This window comes from Gymnoscopelus braueri, assembly GCF_963280865.1.
Source record: "Gymnoscopelus braueri genome assembly, chromosome: 4".
Taxonomy (NCBI): domain Eukaryota; kingdom Metazoa; phylum Chordata; class Actinopteri; order Myctophiformes; family Myctophidae; genus Gymnoscopelus; species Gymnoscopelus braueri.
The window spans coordinates 8,252,840-8,275,469 of NC_137605.1; the positions used below are offsets into that span (position 1 = coordinate 8,252,840).

At 41.4% G+C, this 22,630-nt stretch overlaps 1 protein-coding gene across 1 annotated transcript in view; it reads right to left on the reverse strand.

Annotated features, from left to right (window-relative positions):
* Nucleotides 1–22,630, reverse strand: part of calb1 (calbindin 1) — a 59,488-nt gene that overhangs the window by 32,434 nt on the left and 4,424 nt on the right. Inside the window, exon 3 of the mRNA XM_080427049.1 lies at nucleotides 4,310–4,384. Coding sequence (XP_080283175.1) covers nucleotides 4,310–4,384 — 75 coding nt within the window. The remainder of the gene's footprint in view (nucleotides 1–4,309; nucleotides 4,385–22,630) is intronic.

A 22,630-nucleotide genomic window follows, 5' to 3' on the forward strand; every position in this document is an offset into this window, starting at 1 on the left:
CAAAATAAAGGTAAAACTAGCGGAAATAGCTTATCTACAAGCTTACAACGCATCGCGGGATCCCCTGGAGGCGAGAGGCCGATAAGTTTTTCCTCGGCTTGTCGTTCTGCGTTTTTCAACGTAAAACGTGAGATGACGTGGGTGGCCGGCAGTCCCCCCCCCCCCCCCCCCCTCTTCTTCTAACCTTTCTTTCTTCTATGGAAATTAAGATACGATGGGAATGGGAACTATGCACCGCAACAAATTTCACCCACTTCTTTACCTCTGTAAACCTGTGATAAAGCTGATTCTGATTCTACGCAATCAGGAGACTCCTGACCTGTGGGCTGTGGTAGCCAGATGTATACACTGTCAAATGTGTATTTATTCTACTTGTATTCAACCATGTAGAACATACATGGGCAACAGGCGGCCCGGGGGCCACATGCGGCCCCCACCTTCACTTAATGCAGCCCGCTGGTTAATTGATTTCAGCTGTTCCAATTCCAAACATGCAAACATGACCCGCTTTAATTACTTCAGTCTATATTAGTAGCTTAATGACTAGTATAACAATTCTATTGATTTTTTTAAGCCCAATGTATTTGTATTTAAGTTCATAAAGTTAACATAAGTATAACTAAATGCATTTAAAATTAAATACAAATGTTACTTTTAAGGATTCCAATTAAAAAATATTAAAAAAAAACAGGATTCCAATTAAAAGATATAAAAAATAGCCGATCTACAAGCTCAAAACGCGTCGCGGTGCGACGCGTTTTGAGCTTGTAGATCTGCTATTTTTGCTACTTTTGTGTGACATAGAATGGCCAAGTACGGCATTCATTTACGAAAAAAAAGTTTAAATACGGAGATAAGAGGTGTCTGCTCGACAGTATGCAATGTGGCCCTCTGGAGTGAGTGTGGAAATATAGTGGCCCTCTCCATCATCAAAGTTGCCCAGCCCTGATGTAGAACATAGTCTAAATGAATTCTCTCTCACCAAAGTACTGATTTAATGGAAATGAGGGCTTGCCCCTCAACTGCCCTCCCGAGTATAAATAAAGGCTGATGATGAAATAAATTTGACTGCAGCCGTCAATCCAACAGCTGATGACTTCCCCCACAGACGTGCCAAATTCTACCTTTACTCTCTGTGTCAGCATAATAATCTGTCCTAAGTGATACTATCTATACATGGACGTCCTTAACTTAACCGGTCAGCATTATTATAGATTGTGCTGTCACTTACAGTATAGCCTGTTCATATCTATCACCATTTAGGGAGAGCATCTCTGGGTATAAAGAGGTATCAAAGACGACACCTCCGTAGGCTTGGGCCCAGGGGGAGATACCACTTTTTCCTTCCTAATTCTTCTGCCTACATATACGTTATGTCCTAGTATCAGCGAATAGGGGAAAGGAATCAACGTCACGTGACGCCTTTGTTTTACTCAAGTAACATTTTGAACACAGGCCTTTTACTTGTAACAGAGTATTTTTATATTGTGGTATTGCTACTTTTACTGAAGTCAAATATCTGAGTACTTCTTCCACCACTGGCCCACGTGGTTATGGAACCGCTGCTTCCAAAGGCTACGTACTGCAGTAGCAACTGTAAACCACTGAATGGAACGCAGACGAGCAGAAACTCCCATGTTCGCTCTCAGTACACAGAGAAATCCCTTCGTTTTAGTTACCCGTCAATTGTGTAACACTAAAATTCATTCTAGTCGTCTGTTTTAGCGACACCCCTTGTAACACAGAGTCAAAAACTGTATTCATTGTCTGAGTATGTTTTACCCCCGGTCCGTCCGTCCGTCCGTCCGTCCGTCCGTCCGTCCGTGTGTGTGTGTGTGTGTGTGTGTGTGTGTGTGTGTGTGTGTGTCCGTCCGTCCGTCCGTGTGTCATTCTGTCATTCTGTCATTCTGTGTACAGCTAATCTCCGGCACCGTTAGCTTGATTGCAGCGAAACTGTGCACACACACTCCCTGGATGCCAGAGCAGAACCTCTGTCCCAAATGTTTCACAGGGGCCTGTTATAGCGCCACCAGGAGGCCTCTTTTTGTAAAACATTTTTTTTTACAGTACAGGACGGTACAGATTTTATCCAAACATCACGAAAATCAGTACACTGTATCTCTATAGTCATGTGATCAACTCGGATCTGTCCGATTTTCCATATTCCATCCTGATTGGCTAAGGTTGGCTTCCAAAGTTTGCAGGATTGGTCCATTTTGAACAAAATGCCTCAAATCATGAACGCAGCTTGCGATTTCCGTGAGATTTCACACGCACTTTCCCATTATTCCGAGGAAGAAATGCCACTTGAACATTTTAAAATCAGCCTCATGGTGGCGCTATAAAAGTCCGAATTGTGTTTTTAACTATAACTGCACCGATCTGTGTGAAACTTTGCACGCACACTCCCTAAAGGCCAAGGAAAAACATTTTTCACATTTGCCTTTTATAGCACCACCAGGAGGCCGACTTATTAAAACACATTTTTGGATATTAAAGGAGGAGTTCACCCAAATAATTACTTATTTTATATCAATTGCACACCCCATGAAGCCTTGAATTCATGGATTTATTTTTGTCGCATTCCTAAGCCAACAATTTGATGACCGTGTGTATTTCCGGTAGGAGACACGAATAATCTACAACATTGACATCTAAAGTTTGCAGGAGTGGCCCGTTTTGAGCAAAATGCCACAAATCATGAACGCAGCGTCCGGTTGCGGTGACACTTTGCACGCACATTCGCACTACGTTGAAGAACAAATGCCACCCTTTTAGCATTGCCCTATTATAGCGCCACCAGGAGGACGCTTTTTGCAACACTTTTATTTTTTATATTACTCCTACAAATTTGTCCAAACATCATGCAAATCGGTACCCATTATCTCTATAGTCAAGTGATCAAGATGGTTCGGTCCATCCTGATTGGCGAATTCCGAACATTGCTGGCCCACAATAACCTACCTGACCTGGCGGAGACCTGTGCTCCGAGGACCACTTTTTCTAGTTAACTGTGAGATACATAAATACAATGTGAGGGACTGACGGTGGTTAGACAGTGTGACCGGGTTACTCTCAGAAATTGACACTCAGGATTGTGCTGTGTAATTGTTTTCCTCCGTCCTCTAACATCTAAGCTAGTTCTTCTTTCCATGACACAGCATTGCCGTATTAGGGAATGATGCCAAATTCAAAGTATCAACTTCAATTAAGCGTAACCAAAACATCTGCTGTTGTTATGGTACTCCAGCTGTTGCACTGCAGGCCTGGGGACCCCTAGAGATACTACAGGGGGTTCCGCCAAATCTTTGTATATGATTTTTACATTAACCTCTTCAACCCAGCATCCCTATTCTGTGGAGAACTTTAGCCAAAAATAGCAGATCTACAAGCTTGTAGATCGGCTGTTGTCGGCAAATAGGTTTGGTGTAGAGGGGGTACCGACCAAGTACAGCGTGAAAGGTCAAGTTTACTTAGTATTGACGGTTTAAGTGGTCTATGAAGCCATCTATGAAATCTATGAAAAAATATATATATTTTATACAATATATAATGGGGGTCCTTGCTTCATCTCTCTCAGCCAAGGACCATTGGCCTGAAAAAACTTTGCTGTATATTGTTTTGTCAGTCAAAAGTCACCTATATAACCTAATATAACCTATAATAAGAGTAGTTATTCGAGTACCTGTGATAATAATATAACTAGTTAAACTAATTGTACCTGGAAGAACTCAAAGCTAGTGGCCATTTATTTTTGTGAAGTGCATTTTATGAAGTAAAGGAACCAGTAGACAACCGGTTCCTGCTGTACTATTCATCGCTGGATCCTGTATAATAGCGTACTATACAGAATAGCATAGAGCTCACGATGTGTCGCAATGTGACACGTTGTTGAGCTTGACGATCAGCTATTTTCGCAGCTGTTTTTGTTTGACCCTCTTGTAAGACGAGGTAGGGCATTCATTTATAGGAAAAAAACTAAAAACAAAAGCATATTGTCTACATTATGTCCAAAACTGTTACTTTTCAGGATTCAAATTCAAAAGTAGCAAATCGACAAGCTCGAAGCGCCGCGTTTCGAACTTGTGGATCTGCTACTTTTGATGCTTTTGTGTGACGCGGTAGGATGATCAAGTAGGACGCTAGTTTACGAAAAAAGAAAAGAAAAAGTTAGAATATGGAGATCAAGAGGTTTCTGCGCGACAACAACGATATACAAAGTTGAAATGCGGAGATACAAGGTTTCCGCCCGACAACAACGATAATGCGATCATGGGACAGCAGGTCCTGGGAGGACGGCGACACTCACGTCAACAATGCCGATCTTCCCATCTGCCTTCTTCTCGTACTGCTCCACGAAGGCTCTCATCTGATCGGTCAGCTCCTGAAAGACACACACAGACACATCGCATTGAAACAACTCTGAATTGAAACCAGAACAATAATTAAGTTCATCTCAATAGGGGGAAGAAGGGATCCCGCATTCCTCAAGTGCTTCTCAAACTTGTTCGTGTCAAGGACCCCCAAATTGACATGTATTTGGCCACGGACCCCCATCTGAAAAGGTTTTGTACCAGCGACCCCCAGAAGAGAAGATTTGTGTCCAAAAGGGCTCACAGCTATGACGCGCTGTGAGCTTGTACATCTGCTATTTGTGTTTGTTGGGGACCCCCTGGAACCCCCTTAAGGACCCCACTTTGAGAACCAATGCTCTAAAATGCATGTAAAAGCTGTACAATAAGAGGTTTAAATCCAACACATTCTCAAGTAGTATAGTTATGGATAGTGGCAACATCTGACAGTCCATCAGAATCTTTTTTTTACGAGATAAGAGCCCCACTTCACTTCATCAGAATCAGATATCGGTGAGTGATTTCTGTTCTGTGGTCCAGAAGTGATTGTCTATCTGTCTGATTGTACCCCTTAACCATTGGTTCTCAAATTGGGGTCCGGGGACCCCCAGAGGTCCTTGGGGGGGTACCAGGGGGTCCCCAGCAAAATGTATTAATAAAAGCATGACAATCATTTTAATCCCTTTATCCATACTTTGGATATTCAAAAATAGCAGATGTACAAGCTCATAGCACGATTTTGGAAAAATCTTGAAAATGTGTGCAAATCTTTACATCTTTTCTTTAAAAGGCGAATTTTTTTTTAACACAAATCTTTGCTTCTGGGGGTCCCTGGCGCGACATATTTTCAGGTGGGGGTCCGCGGCCACATACATATCAATTTGGGGGTCCTTGACACGAAAACGTTTGAGAACCACTGCCCTAAACAGTGGGTGTGACAGAAAAAAACCACTAAAAATAGAAAACGAAACGATCCTGTTACAGAGCGCACCCACATGCACCTTCTACACTCCATGGTGCACCCAATCTTTTTTACCAAGTCATTTTTACAACAGTCCCGGTAGTCCTGCCCACACTGGAATGCGGAAGTGCCATTCTCAAACCCAACTTATAATAGGTTGGCAAGTCTGCTAAAAAAGACAAGTCTGCTAAAAAAAAAACAAGTCTGCGGCGTCTTAGGCGGACTTGAGCTCGAGCTGCGAGACGAGCGAGTGGCCGCGCCGAGCAGCACACCGCCTCAAACATGGGTCCAGGACCCGCTGACACGGATCAATGATTCTTAGAAATGAGCTTCCTATTTGTGTTTCTATATTTTCTACTCCATAACCCTCCATCAACATTGACCCTAATCACCACATAATGATGCAGTTGTCCACTGGCACATTATTCATGAAATAACGTATGCTGGCTCCAAAAACATTAGTTTTGCAGGCTTGTCAATGATGTAGTTGTTAAGACAAACGACTGTGCAGCTACAGTAGAAACCCTGTCAGACTACTCTGTCTCCCTCTCAGCTGTCCTACTGTCTGTCTCTCCTATACTGTCTCCCTCTCAGCTGTCCTGCTGTCTGTCTCTCCTAAACTGTCTCCCTCTCAGCTGTCCTACTGTCTGTCTCTCCTACGCTGTCTGTCTCTCAGCTGTCCAACTGTCTGTCTCTGCACTGTCTCCCTCTCAGCTGTCCTACTGCCTGTATCTCCTACGCTGTCTGTCTCTCAGCTGTCCAACTGTCTGTCTCTGCACTGTCTCCCTCTCAGCTGTCCTACCGTCTGTCTCTCCTAAACTGTCTCCCTCTCAGCTTTCCTACTGTCTGTCTATCCTACGCTGTCTCCCTCTCAGCCTTCCTACTGTCTGTCTCTCCTATACACTGTCTCCCTCTGGCGTCCCGCCCGGTCCGCAGTAGATCAAGAGTCACAGATCAATGTGACTCTTGATCTATCACAGTACATTATATACTCGGAAGTGGAAAACTTAAAGTCAAATTCTACATAATGTTCCTTTGTGTTAAAGTGGTGCTGAAATCATTCATCATGATGTGCTTCACCATGTTCTGTTTCTGCCAGAGTTTTAACTTTGCTTCCCAGCAAGCTCCTTGAACATTGGCAGGGAACGTATTCCCGTTTAGTGTGCTGCCTGACACCAGTGTCTGGTTGCTGAATATTCCATCAGCTCTGCGGTACAGAGCCAAAATGGCTGTGGATTAAAGATGTTACAGTGCAGGGGGTCCGCTTTTTCCTTTTATAGCCTTTTGCCTTTGATAGTGTCTAGCACCATTTTGACCAAAATGATCCCTAGTGTCCCTATTCTGTGGCGAACATTCTGATATTTTCTGTGAAAATAATTGGTGTAGAGCAGTGGTTTGCAACCCCTTTCATATCAAGGTCCATTATTTTTTCGGCATTTGATCCACGGACCACCGTTGATGAGATTTAGCCTCTCAGACCCAAGACCTAGAATATTTTGTTGTCGTTGGATAAGATTTTGTCCACAATTCCATGCTGTGTTGATGTTGGTACCATAGGAGAGATAGCAGGCAAATGTTGATCAAAAGAACAATTCTTTAATTAAGTAATGCAGATGTTAAACAATAATTTTACTCTGGAGAGCGTAAAATTAAACCAAATTTGGTTTCATTTTACACTCTCAAGAGTTAAAGATCTATAAGGGTCCATTTGGTTTCATTTTACACTCTCAAAGATTTAAAGATCTATAAGGGTCCAATTGGTTTCATTTTACACTCTCAAAGAGTTAAAGATCTATAAGGGTACATTTGGTTTCATTTTACACTCTCAAGGGTTAATGATCTATAAGGGTCCATTTGGTTTCATTTTACACTCTTAAAGAGTTAAAGATCTATAAGGGTCCATTTGGTTTCATTTTACACTCTCAAAGAGCTAAAGATCTATAAGGGTCCATTTGGTTTCCAACTCTCCATCATTTAGCTGGGGACCCCCTCAAGGACCACTGGTGGTCCCCGGACCACTGGTTGAGAACCACTGGTGTAGAGAGAAAACACGAGGGGCCTAGTACATAGCTCTGGGGGACTCCAGTCAACTAAGTACATACGGTTTAAGTAGACTCCTCGTCCAGCCTTTTCTCATCTCCTGTGAGGAGAAGAGCCTGGTCACTCACCACCTAATGCAGAGCGTGTCTATAGGGCGGGACTATAGGTCTTTTTCGACCAATCACAACACGCGTTCAAAGCACGGAGTGGCTGCATCCACACATGTACGTCAAGTTGTCGCACGGAAGTCGGAAGTTCCAGTTTTCATTGAGTATCGGCCAAAAATGGCCGGAACCGGAACAAGGGCTTGCGACCGTAGCGTCAACTTGACGTATTGTGTGGATGCACCCAGACAGATCTGTAAAGTCTCAACGTAACTTCCTTGGGCGGTACTTCCGCCCAAGGAAGTGTGTATTCACCTGTTTCCTAGGCTGTGTGTTTTCCACTTCCTGTCGATTTGATCCAATGAAATCCAATGAATCTGGTCAGATGACCAATGATATCCAATGAAATCGACAGGAAGTGGAAAACACACAGCCTAGGAAACAGGTGAATAGAATATGTATATAGTAACATACTTTTTTCAGAAAACTCAAAAATCACAGATATACAAGCTCACAGCATGTCACTCATTTCGTGCCACACTGCAAGCTTGCACATCTGCTATTTCTTAACATGTTTGAAAAATCTTGAAAATTGAATTGAATTCGGGGGTCCCTGGCACAAAACATTTTAAGATAGAGAACCACGGCCAAATACATATCATTTTGGGGGGTTTTCCTTGGCAAAAAAACTGTTTGAGAACTACTGATTTAGAAGGCATTTGTAGAATCGGCCTCAGGTCTTAACGGGTTAAGTGGTTAAAGACAACATTTCGCTAATTGCATTGTGTCATAGGGTACTCTTGTAGGCAACACAATAAGGCTGTGTGTCCACCAAAGCTTTTTTTCCTGAGCACAGCATGTTTTTGGATTTGTTTTCAACGGGAACGGCACTTATTCATGTTATGCTGGAACCACCAACAGTGCGGCGAAGCGATGTGGCATCTTTCATCTTCTTGTCGAGAAACATTTTAAACTCGGGCGTTTGGAAGTGTTTTTAGGCGAGCGCCTTGTGTTTTCAGCTGTGAATGAACGCTTTGGTAGGCACACTAACCGCCGCACTGACTTCCTATAGGCAGAAATTCATGGACGGTTTGGGTGCACTGCCACTGTGACGTTGTTTATGTCTGCCCAGACACTACGGATATACATACACTTACTTTGAAATGCCCTTACCTCTCATCTTTCCTAATGGCTGTCACTCCTACACCGTCTCCCTCTCAGCTCTACTACACTGTCTCCCTCTCAGCTTTCCTACTGTCTGTCTCTCCTCAACTGTCTCCCTCTCAGCTTTCCTACTGTCTGTCTCTCCTCCATTGTATCCCTCTCAGCTTTCCTACTCTCTGTCTCTCCACACTGTCTCCCTCTCAGCTTTCCTACTGACTGTCTTTCCTACACTGTCTCCCTCTCAGCTTTCCTACTGTCTGTCTCTCCTCCATTGTCTCCCTCTTATCTTTCCTACTCTCTGTCTCTCCTACACTGTCTCCCTTTCAGCTTTCCTACTGTTTGTCTCTCCTACACTGTCTCCCTCTCTGTTTTCCTACTGTCTGTCTCTCCTACACTGTCTCCCTCTGAGCTTTACTTTTGTACATATACTGTCTCACATTAATAGCCAAAGAGCTCTTACGGTAAACAGACAAAGACGAGTTCAATATCTATCTCCTGTTTCACCACCGATAGTTGTGGTCAATGTTTTGCTCAAGGACATTGTGCCGCGATGCCAGGAGTATCCAGGATCGAACTGTACACCTTCTAATTCTAGACGAATACTCTAACTCCTGAGCCTAAGGTTCCACCATCTGTTACAGACGAATACGTACAATGTTTTGCAGCTAAACTTTAGCTGCATTTAACAGGCAGTCCCTCTTTTCACAGACTTTCACTGACACTATCAGATCTAAGCGCATTGTGAGCTTGTAGATCTGCTATTTTCATGTTAACACGATTAATATATTGGTGAAAACATCAGTAATCGGTGGTCTAGGACTCTCCGAAATAGGGATCACATTAGACACAAAAATATAGCGTTGGTTGGTCTATCTAAAAATATATTTAGTGATATACTGACCTTATGTGCCATATATGTACTTTACAAACAGTGTTTTTAGATAAATGCTATACCGCTACATTTATGTATTACCTAATGTATAATACATGTATATAGGACAGAGGTTATGTTTTTGCCCCTCTTCATTGGTCGTTTTAGCAGGATATCTCCAAAAATGATAGGATCGGATTTGCATGAAATTGGTTGAAAGTTTATGCACGAGGCAAGGAAGAAACCGATTAACCTTTCCCACGGGGTGGGTGGGTGTGTGTGTGTGTGTGTGTGTGTGTGTGTGTGTGTGTGTGTGTGTGTGTGTGTGTGTGTGTGTGTGTGTGTGTGTGTGTGTGTGTGTGCGATAAAAAAAGGCACGTAGCTTCTATTCACAAAACTTTGTGGAAAGGTGAAACTGTTCACATCGATCGCCCAAAGCAGTGGGTGTGGCGGAAGGCAATGAGCCTCACAAAAACTTTCTTCAAAACTGACAAGTAAAAAATAGCTCTTTTTTTTAATTCTTTTTATTTATTTATTTTTACAGGCCAATTATTTATTTGACAAAGCCAAGTGACAGCTGTGCAAGTCTGCAACTGAACCTCATCAAGTCACCATTCGACCAATGCGGCCCTTACCCTTATAAGTTGTGAAAATAGCCGATCTACAAGCTCACAATGTGTCGCATCACGACTTGTTAATGTTTGCCTAAATTTCAGACGTCAGGGTTGAAATGGTTAACTAGAACTGTGAGATGTGCGCTGTGGTAAAGTGCCTGCGGAGGTTGTGGGTTGTGGGTTCGCATCCACCGTAGTGCATCCGGCTTTGTCGAGCGTCTATATGAGTGTCTATATGAACACAGTTGGCCCGTGTTCGGGGGAGGGAAGCCGGGCCGGAATAGTCACTGCACGTATTCCTGGGAAAGAGCCACCCGCTCTCACTGGCAGCTCTCAATGGCAGGTGACAACACACAGACAAATGTGTGTGGGAAGGAATTAATCGGGGAGAAAAAGGGGTCAAATGAAAATAAAAATAAACTGGAACGGGACCGCTGGCCTAGCGGTCCGGGCACCTAGGCTCTATTGTCTCCTGTCCATCTCCATTTTCCTCAGAAGTCCTGTTTTGTTTTTTTTGTTTTTTACTTAAAAAGACCTGAGGCCGACTCTACAAGTGCCTTCTAAATCAGTAGTTCTCAAACCTTTTTTCGTGCCAAGGACCCCCAAAATGATATGTATTTGGTCGTGGACCCCCCATCTGAAAATGTTTTGTGCCAGGGACCAGAAGAGAATATTTATTTATGAAAAAAAAAATAATAATAATCCCCCCCCCAAAAAAGTTCAAAAATAGCAGATGTACAAGCTCACAGCACGGCACAAAGTGATGCGCTGTGAGCTTGTATATCTGCTATTTTTGAAAACCACTGTTCTAAACCACTGTTCTAAATCCTAGTTTTCTGAAAAGCTTGTGTTGCTATATATATATATATAACTAAACTTTTAATGGGTTAAGTATAAGTATCAATATCACAATGTAAGAATTACTCCAGCATTCAACATGTACTTAAAAGTACAAAAGTAGCGGCATCAAATATGTTTAAAGTACCCAAAGTAAAAGTACTCATTACGCAGAATGTCCCATTTCACACGTTTTCAAAAACAAAACACGTTGCAACGCGACGTGTTGTGAGCTTGTAGATCGGCTATTTTCAAAACGCCGTAGTATTGGGAGAACGGGGACAAAAGTAACACTTTTTGTATTTGCCTTCATAATTCACAGACTACTTGAAATATCCTAGTCATCTTTTGCTATAAGAAACATATGTGCCCTAATTAATAATAACATTTTTAAGCTTTCACTAATAAGGACAAGACTAAAATATTAATTTGAATGCAATGAGTCACAGTGTTACTATTGCCCCCGTGACGGGGGCGATAGTAACAGTGGTTGGGGGCAATTGTAACACTGAAAAAATAAGTCATATTAACATACTTTATCTCAAATAAAAGCACATCACTAAGTAATATGTATTTTCTATAATTTAACATTTTTACTTACGAATATTTTATATACATAATTACAATTATTTTGTATTTTTATTCGAATTATTTTATTTTTAAATTTTGTTTTTATTTCTATTTAAATGTATTTTTACTTTGAAATGTAGTGACATTTAGTGAAATACGTTCATTTACTAACATAAAAGTATGTAATCCCAGACAAAAAATCTGCTTGCATTAAAAACACATTGTTACAATTGACCCCGGCCACTTTGTTACAATTGCCCCCGATGGGGCAACCATGATAAAATCCCATATTCTAGCTAGAAACACCTATACTAGCATAGGCTGCTGACGTAAATGTGTGACCAATAGATACAATTCATCTAAGTTTAAATTAGCTGACATCTTATCTTTAGACAGCAGAAGGAAAATACCGTACACTAAAAAAAAATACGTTTACACCTCAAAATCAGTTTTTTGTTGAAAACTTCTGCTGAGATGAAATGATCATTCTATCCTTCCATAGGCAGAGAGAGGACCCTACTGAGCATGTGCACAAGAAGTCTCACCCCTCTAGCTTGTTTCTGATTAGAATTATTGAGCGTGTTACTTTTGTCCCCTGTTACTTTTGTCCCCAGTCTCCCTAAGGCTGAAATGGTTTATGTATGTTTTGTAATAATAATCTAAATCTACAAAGTAACTCGTAAGTTACTAAACTTTTGAAAAAGATTGTAGTGGAGTAAAAGTACAATATTTGCCTCTGAGATGTAGTGGAGTACTGAAAATTGGAACGAATACTTCAAAACTGTACTGTGAGTATGTAGTGTGAGTGTAGTGCTTTCTGCCATATGGGAGGCCCCATGGTCATTTTTCAGCTTTTTACAAATTATGGAATTACATGAAACTATTTGAAGAATATATCATCTTTGTTGGGTGAAAACCTCATTATGTCCAAAACTGTCACTTTTCAGGATTCAAATTCAAAAGCATCAAAAGTAGCAGAACTACAAGCTCGATTTCGAGCTTGTAGATCTGCTACTTTTGATGCTTTCGTGTGACGCTGTAGTGTGATCAAGTAGGGAATTAATTTACTAAAAAACACAAAAGGTTTGAGTATGGAGATAAGAGGTTTCTGCCCGACAGCGGATATATGCTTATTTGAATGTTGTTCAACTTTGAATTAGGAAGCTGAGAAAAAGCCTTCGGAGGATTTGCGTGTTGTTGTAACACCTCTAGCAAGCCTGGTAATGGGTGTGACCGACCCCACAAAAACACAGCCTCTTTTTACAACACAAACCTGCACTATTTACTCATCCTAAAAGGTGTTTAGCAATGAGATGGTTCTTCAAAAATTCAAACTTTGTTAACCCATTAAGACCGGGAAAAGCATCTGTCATTTTAGATTTTGACCACTTCAACCATTATCTTATACTTTGGCTATTCAACAATAGCAGATATACAAGCTCATATAGCGTGGCACTCGAGCTTGTAGATCTGCTTTTCTTTTGAACAATCATAAACATTTGTGCAAATCTTTGAATATATATGTTTTTTAAACATTTGTAACTCAATTTGGATTCTACAAATGTCTTCTAAATCCCAAAATTGTGGGATTTTTTTTAAACGTATGTTGCTATAATCAGTGGTTCTCAAACTTTTTCATGTCAAGGGCCCCCAAAATGATATGTATTCGGCCACGGACCCCCATCTCCAAATATGTTGTTCCAGGGACCCCCCAGAAGCAAATATTTGAGTAAAAATGTTTGCTTTAAAAAATATATATATATTCAAAGATTTGCACACATTTTCACGAAAAAAATAAAAAAAATAGCAGATCTACAAGCTCATAGCAGGGTAGGGGAAGACCGGCGACAAAAGTAACAGGGGGCAAAAGTAACACGCTCAATCATTTTAATTAGAAATAAGCTAGAGGGGTGAGACTTCTTGTGCACATGCTCAGTAGGGTCCTCTCTCTGCCTATGGAAGGATAGAATGATCATTTCATCTCAGGAGAAGTTTTCAACAAAAAACTGATTTTGAGGTGTAAACGTACATTTTTGAGTGTACGGTATTTTCCTTCTGCTGTCTAAAAATAAGATGTCAGCTAATTTAAACTTAGATGAAATGTATTTCTATGTTATTGGTCACAAATTAACGTCAGCAGCATATGCTAGTATAGGTGTTTCTAGCTAGAAGATGGGATTTTATCATGGTTGCCCCATCGGGGGCAATTGTAACACAGTGACCGGGGTCAATTGTAACAATGTGTTTTCAATGCAAGCAGATTTTTTGTCTGGGATTACATACTTTTATGTTAGTAAATTAACATATTTCACTAAATGTCCCTACATTTCAAAGTAAAAATTTGACATACATTCAAAAAAGAAAAAAAGAAAAATACAAACTAATTGTAATTATGTATATAAAACATTCATAAGTAAAAATGTTAAAAAATACTTATTACTTAGTGATGTGCTTTTATTTGAGATAAAGTGTGTTAATATGACTTATCTTTACAGTGTTATAATTGCCTCCAACCACTGTTACAACTGCCCCCGTCACGGGGGCAATTGTAACACTGTGACTCATTGCATTCAAATTAATATTTTAGTCTTATTTTAGCGTAAACAACCAGAGGAAAGCTTCCGACACAACCTATCTCTGCACTGGGAATCAAACACAACCTCTCCTCTGCACAGGGAATCAAACAATGTTTTTTTTCCTCCCAGTTGCTGGCAAAGAGTGAGTCATTACTGCTGTGTGTGCGTGTGTGTGTGTGTGTGTGTGTGTGTGTGTGCGTGTGTGTGTGTGTGTGTGTGTGTGTGTGTGTGTGTGTGTGTGTGTGTGTGTGTGTGTGTGTGTGTGTGTGTGTGTGTGTGTGTGTGTGTGTGTGCACACGTGCGTGCGTGCGTGCGTGTGTGTGTGTGTGTGTGTGCGTGTGCGTGTGCGTGTGCGTGTGCGTGTGCACGCCTGCCAACTAGCTCTCCCACTGAGACTCTGCTAATTGTGCTCGGAATGGAAAAGAGACGTTTAACCTTTTGCCAAAAGCAACGGTAAGGGAGTACAGCTGTCCCGCCTTTATTGTGTCCCCACTGCAAAGCATTAAAACACGGCGTAAATAGCTGCCACAAAAGTGACATTTTCAGTGGTGGAAGAAGTACTCAATAGTTTTTTTTTACTTAACCCATAAAGTCTTTTAAATCCTTACAGTTTTTTGAAAAAACGTATGTTGCTATGTCAGTGGTTCTCAAACTTTTTCATGTCAAGGACCCCCAAAATGTCTATGTATTTGGCCGCAGACCATCTCAAAATATTTAGTTCCGGGGACCCACAGAAGCAAAGATTTGTGTTACAAATGTTCGCTTTAAAAATATATGTATTCAACGATTTGCATATCTGCTATTTTTGAATAGCCAAAGTGTAAAATAATGCTTTTTTTGCTCAAATCTAAAATGACAGATGCGTTCCAGGTCTTAATGGGTTAAGTAAAAGAATCAATACAGCAATGTAGAAATACTCTGTTACAAGTAAAGTACTAGTAAAGTAAAGTACTTGAGTAAATGTATAAAAGTATTGGCATCAAAATAATATTACAGCACTAAAAGTCCTCATTATGCACAATCTCCCAATTTTAGTTTTCAAACTAATGCATACAAATAGCAGATCTGCAAGCTCACAACGCATCGCTTTGCTTGTAGATCGGCTGTTTTCAAATAGCCGAAGCATATATAGGGCTGACGTGGTTAATCTTTTGTTAATCGTTTGTTTTGTAATAATAATCAAAATCTTTTTCAAATAACTGTAATGGAGCAAAAGTTCAATATTTGCCTCTGAGATGTAGTGGAGTAGAGGTAAAAGTACTGGAATTTGGAGGTACTCCAGTAAAGTAAAAAAAATACCTCGAAAGCACTTGAGTAAATGTCCACCTCTGTACATTTTTACTGAATTAATGTCACAACCAACCGTAGAATGACCTGTCAGTGTAAGAGCTGTGCTCTCATTTATTAAACAGTGCGATACAGTGGTTGAAACAACCAGGGCTAGAATATATCAATGATAAAGCACTGACTTTTATGGCTAAAAAGCCAGCAACATTGGAATGCTATTTCTCTGATAAGTATTAACTTACCAAGACCTTGCCATCACTCACAGCTCCAGTCTGAAGTAAGGATAATTCCTTTAACAGGTCCGTTCATGAAAGTCCTTGCGGTCTTGTTTCCAATGAGGGCCTGTGAGCAATTAGGGGTTAAGAGTCTTGCTCAGGGACAAATTTCATTTCATCGACACATTTGCTGGCCTGGCCTGGAATCGTACCTGGGGCAACCAGGGCCTCTGGCTCCCTAGGCGGGCTCACTAACCACTCAGCTATGGCCGCCCCTAGGTTTGTTCCCTACTAAATGCTGAATATGTCTCAGAATAAACCACTCCATGGGGTTGAGCCAGGACATCGAGCGACCTTTGTCAGAATCACTCCGACTAGTCGTTCTAAGGTGGCGTCCTTATTTTAATTAAGAGTGCAGACGTTAAGACGATTTTGTTTAGGCAACCACAAAACAGGCATGGTTGAAAACTACAATTTGGTTTGAATGCTGTCCCGCAGTGGTTCTTAAAGTGGGGCTCCCCCAGCAGAATAGTCAATACGGCATCAAAGTCAGTTTAACTATTTTTTAACACTATACACTTTGGCTATCCTAAAATATCCGATCTACAACCTCAACACATCACGATGCGACACGTTATCCTTTAAATGGAGAGATTTACAAACCTCCATCTCTCTCTCTCTCTCTCTCTCTCTCTCTTGCAAGCACGCAAGCAAGCAAGCAAGCAAACACGTACGCATGCACGCACGCACGCGAGCGCACACATACACACGCACCGCCGCAGCACAGGCTAGATGAACTATGCCGGTATGGCGAGCTGGTTAGATGCGCAGCACGTTTAGCAGGACCATTTACTATGTTGCGCTTATCGGGGACGAATAAGACAAGGAACCTTTTTTCCTATATCCTTTATCCTTATAATCGGTGTTCATGAGAGATTCAGTAACCACACACACTTTCACTGTTGCAGCCTCCCTGCACTGGCCATGATGAATGGTTCAGCACCACGGACAGCGTCCAGGCCTGCACATCATCTGGGTCACAGCACAACATCGAACCAAATACACATTTGTCTTTAACCCTTTAAGACCGGGAAAGAATCTGTGTCATTTTTTGGCTATTCAAAAATAGCAGATCTACAAGCTCATAGCGCAGCACTGAGTGCCGCGCTATGAGCTTGTAGATCTGCTATTTAAAAAAGTCTTGAACATTTCTGCAAATATTTGAATATATATCTATATTTTTAAAGCGAACACTTTTAAGATTCTAAGATTTGCACACATTTTCATTTGTTTTTTTTAAATAGCAGATATACAAGCTCATAGCGCGGCACTCGGTGCCACGCTATGAGCTTGTATATCTGCTATTTTTTAATAGCCAAAGGAACCTAAAAATGACACGCAGATGCGTTCCCGGTCTTAAAGGGTTAAACTCTAAACATTAAAAGATACAATAGATAGATACGGGGGCCTACGACAGTGGTTCTCAACCAGAGGCGGTTCCAGGTGGTCCCCAGCTAAATGATGGAGAGTTGGTGACCAAATGGACCACTTATAGATCTTTAACTCTTGAGAGTGTAAAATGTTAATAAAAAATGCTCTCAAGAGTTAAATTATTGTTAAACATCTGCATTACTTAATCAAATAATTGTTATTTTGATCAACGTTTGCCTGTTATCTCTCCTATGGTACCAACATCAACACAGCATGGAATTTTTGGGTCTGAGAGGCTAAATCTCATCAAATGGTGGTCCGTGGATCAAATCCCAAATAAATAATGGACCTTGATGTGAAAAGGGTTGAAAACCACTGGCCTACAACATCACAAGGATAGTAGTATATACATATCGTTTCTGTTGGGTGGAAACCTCATATGCCCAAAACTGTTACTTTTCAGGATTAAAAAAACTAGTAGATCGACAAGCTTGCTGATATGTTACTTGTTGATGCTGCAGTGCAGTGGTTTTCAACTCTTTTCATATCAAGGTCCATTATTTATTCGGCATTTGAGCCACGGACCACCATTTGATGAGATTTAGCCTCTCAGACCCAAGACTTTGAATATTTTGTTGTCGTTGGATGAGATTTTGTCCACAATTCCATGCTGTGTTGATGTTGGTACCATAGGAGGGATAACAGGCAAAACGTTGATCAAAATAACAATTATTCTACATTCTCTAATTGTGTAGACTTCTTGTAAATTAAGCAATGCAGTCAGATGTTTAACAATAATTTAACTCTGGAGAGCGTAAAATGAAACCAAAGGGTCCATTTGGTTTCATTTTACGCTCTCAAGAGTTAAATATCTAATAAAGGGTCCATTTGGTCACCAACTCTCCATCATTTAGCTGGGGACCACCTGGAACCCCCTCAAAGACCACTGGTGGTCCCCGGACCGCTGTTTGAGAACCACTGCTTTAGTGTGATGCTGTAGTGAGTGGTTTTCTGCCCGACAGCAACGATATTCAAAGAAAAAGGTGGCGCGGCGGCACAGCGAGGGGGTAGGTGGCGCGGCAGCACAGCGAGGGGGTATAGTGACAGTAACGGCTGTGCATGACTTGATAAAGTGAGCAACGCTTTGGCGGGCAGGCCACTTTACCACTGCGCCAACCGACAGTGCTGGAAAGTAACTAAGTACATGTAGGCCTACTCAAGTACTGTACTTAAGTACAATTTTGAGATATTTGTACTTTACTTGAGTATTTCCGATTTCCAATACTTCTGCTTCTACTCCACTACATCTTAGAGGCAAATATTGTACTTTTACTCCACTACAATCATTTGAAAGCTTTAGTTACTAGTTACTTTGTAGATTATGAGTATTATTATTACAAAACATACTGTAAACACTTCAGCCCTATATAGATTTCGGCCATTTGAAAATGGCCGATCTACAAGCTCACAATGCGTCGCGATGCGACGCATTGTGAGCTTGTAGATCTGCTATTTTCAAAAGATTTTTATACATTTGAAAACTAGTGAAATGGGACATTCTGCCAAATTAGTACTAGTACTAGTATTTGATGCCTGCACTTTTGTACTTTTACTTGAGTACATTTTTAATTCCAGACTTTTACTTGTAACAGAGTATTTTTACATTGCAGTATTGATACTTTTACTTAAGTAAAACAATGTAGTAATTTTTCCACCACAGCCAACCGAGCAGTGTAAAAGTGACATTCTAAAGATGTCTGTAATGCTAGTGTCATAAAGTTATGTTGGATTTCTTTTGCCAGGTTTTTCCTATGAAGACTGACATGACGCTCTATCCCAGAGAGAAGGCCATGTGACGTTCTCTGAGCTCTGACGCCAACGTTTTCTATTAAGCCATTCAAACCGGGAACGCATCTGTGTAACCACTTATTTTATACTTTGGCTATTAAGAAATAGCAGATCTACAAGCTCATAGCGCGGCACTCGATTGAGCTTGTAAAATCTGCTATTTTTGAAAAATCTTGCAAATTTGAGCAAACTTTTAATATATATATATATATATTTAAAGCAAACATTGTTAACTCAAATCTTTGCTTCTGGGGCTCCCTGGAACACAATATTTTGACATGGGGGTCCACGGCCCAAATGCATCATTTTGGAGGTCCTTGATGAAAACGTTTGAGAACCACTGATATAGCAACATACGTTTTTTTCATAAAACTGCTATGGGATTTAGAAGACATTTGTAGAATCGGAACCTGCAGGCCTTAATGGGTTAATGACAAAACCAACTGTAATTAAGTGAATGTGTCCAGAGAATGTGTGCTGAAATCTATTAAGGCAGGGGTCTTCAACAGGGGGTCCGGGACCCCTAGGGTGTCCTCAGAGTTACTACAGGGGGTCCCCCAAATCTTTGTGTGATGATTTTTTTTTTTACATTAACCACTTGGACCCTAGTATCCCTTTTCTGAGGAGAACTTTAGCCAAAAATAGCCGATCTACGCGCTGCGAGGCGTTTTGAGCTTGTAGATCGGCTATTTTTGGCAAAGAATTATAGGTGTGTAGAGGGAAAAAAGAGAAGGTTTATCTAAAACACAATCTTATACAATATAGAGGGGGTCCCTGCTTCATCTCTCTCTCAGCTAGGGGGTCCTTAGCCTGAAAACGTTGAAGACCCCTGTATTAAGGCCTAGTTGCAGCTAGGATAGCATTGGTGGAAGTTTGTTCCATCCATCCATCCATCCATCCATCCATCCATCCATCCATCCAACATTATCTCTAAAACTACTGGAAGGATTGTCATTGAAGTTGCTCTAAACCTTCATGTTCCGCAGACAGTGAACTCCATTGATTTAGGTAACCTTTTCTCTAGCGCCACCATTACAATAATATGTAAACCTGAGAGTACAGATGGGGTCCATTTCATTCCATTTGTACACTCTCAGAGTTACAGATCTTTGAAATTAAAACGTTTGAGAACCATTGCTTGGATTGTAGGATGACCCCTACTGGTTTTTACAATCCCATAACCTTTTCTCTAGCGCCCTCGTCAGTGAATACACAATATGGAGACACAATGACCAGTACCATATAGACACAATGACCACTACCATATAGACACAATGACCAGTACCATATAGACACAATGACCACTACCATATAGACACAATGACCAGTACCATATAGACACAATGACCACTACCATATAGACACAATGACCAGTACCATATAGACACAATGACGAGTACCATATAGACACAATGACCAGTACCATATAGACACAATGACCAGTACCATGCAAGGGGCAAATCCCCTTTGCTGGGTTCTCGTTCAGCCTGCTGTTCCGATTAATGGTCCAGCAGATATCACTATTTCACCTTTTACTGGTCGCAATAAGATATCATTTCAATACGACTGAATGAGACTTTGGGCAAACTTTACACTTGATTTTATTACTTTAGAAAACCCTTTCATATGTTTTCAATCGCTAGTTTAAAGTCATGATATGCGTTTAGTAAATTATGCTCCCATTATTTTTTTAATTAATTCATTCAGTGCCACAGCCAAAATTCATTGTAAAAAAGTGCTTAGGAGCCGAGATACTGCCTTTTTCAGTAAGAAGTTAAACAAAGAGTGAATGGAGCAGCAAATCTTCAAATCATCATATCTTGGGTTCTGAAAATGTTTGGAAAAAAAAAAAAAAAAAAAAAAAACGTTTTAGACGTCCAGTGGCACTCTGGGCTTATATCAACGGACGTTTTAGACGTCCAGTGGCACTGAGGTAGGGTATGTTTCTAAGGTTTCTACTGGTTCCACCGAGTGAAGATCCGCCCTCGCTGCAATTGCAGCCAATAGCATTAACTTCCGTTAGCGTTTCGGACCGGATATAGAAAGATTTGAAATAGCTGAAAAACAGGCTTCAAAACGGGTCTGTAGAAACCGGGGGCGTAACTTTGTCCATAAACGGTCTACGGTACCATGACATCCCCGTCACATATATGCTTTGAGAGGGACCTGATGTGAAAGGGCCCGATAGCCCTGTCACAGGGCCGTCCTGGTAACATGTTATCATGTTAACGGTAACGGTAACATCGTAACACCAGCCTGATCGCCAGAGAATTAGTATACATTGCACGGATTCAGTGCATGTCATTCCGTGCATAGTCGCCTAGAAACCCCGAAATTCCGTGCATATGTACGGCGAGTCCCACGGTGGGCGTAACCAGTCGCAACCTGGAAAAACCCGGAAGCAGAGCAGTCCCCACAACAAAATGTACGATTCTGTGCCTATCGGTACATAACTCAAACGGCGCTGAGTAGGCACAAGGGAATTGTCGCCACGTAAGGGGCCACCGAGCGAGCTAAAGCGAGCGAGTTGCCGTCCCACACGTTGCGACTGCGCGCCTCCGAAATGGTTTAGTCACAATGGGGGAGATGCGAGGCGGCTATGCACGGATTTTCGGGTTTTCCAGTTGTCTATGCACGGAATTTGAAAAACGTTCAAAGAGAACGTTTCCTCTGGCGATCGGGTTGGTAACACAGTAACATGATACCATGACGGCCCTGTGACAGGGCTATCAGGCCAACAAAGCGTGGCACTGTGACAAGTTGCTGGCTTGTAGATGTGTTCTTTTCAGGGCAAACGACACCTTTGTACGGCTTTAGTAGCCTTTCCAGTCACGCTTCCACCGGTACAAACCCCATTCAACACTTACAAATATAGCCCATCTTCCATCATCATCATCATCATCATCATCCCAGCCAAAAAAAAACTTGCAACTACACACAATTCACAAACCACGCCAAACCATTTGACTGCAGAGGTAATGAAAACAATTCTTGGATGAAATGAAGAAAATGTGCTCTTGAATATATTAAACTGCCACTTGAACCCTAGCATACGTATTCTGGGGGTGGGGTCATACGCAGATCTACAAGCTCACAACACGTGACACAACCATTTTCAGTGAGGAGGTTTGGTGTAGAGGGGGAAAAAAAAGAGCAGACCAAGTACATAGCCAAAGGTCAAGTTTTAAGTGGTTAAATGTCTGATAATACACATTAACATGAAGCCAACACATTAATAGAAAGTATTATGTGTAATCAAACGGACAACAACATTAATTTACATAACACTGATGATAGTGCTGTCAAACAAGTCTATGGAGCGGATCTATGAAATCTATGAAAAGGTTTAGTGTGCAACACAATTTTATAACACATGTAGTGGGGGTCCCTGCTTCATCGCTCTCTCAGCTAAGGGGTCCTTGGCCTGGAATGTTGTAAGAGAGTCACGAGCCACTGCTTGGGAAACCCCACTCTAAAGAAGCGGTTACAGACTCCAGGGGCCGCTCACAGGGCACAATGTCATTGCTGTGGTTAAGTGACAAACCCTGAAACCTGACCAAGCTCGGTCTACTGTCACCGATCAATGGTGGGAGCCTTCCCCACATCCTCCATCACTGCCTCTTAGCCCAAGGACGAGTTCTGACATGTCCCCCCATGTCTGACGCCCACTGTGGAGCTATATGGACTGATAGAAAGGTGATGAAAAGAAATGGGAAAAGATCGAACATTTTCCCCGACTCTGCAAATTAAAGCCCGGACC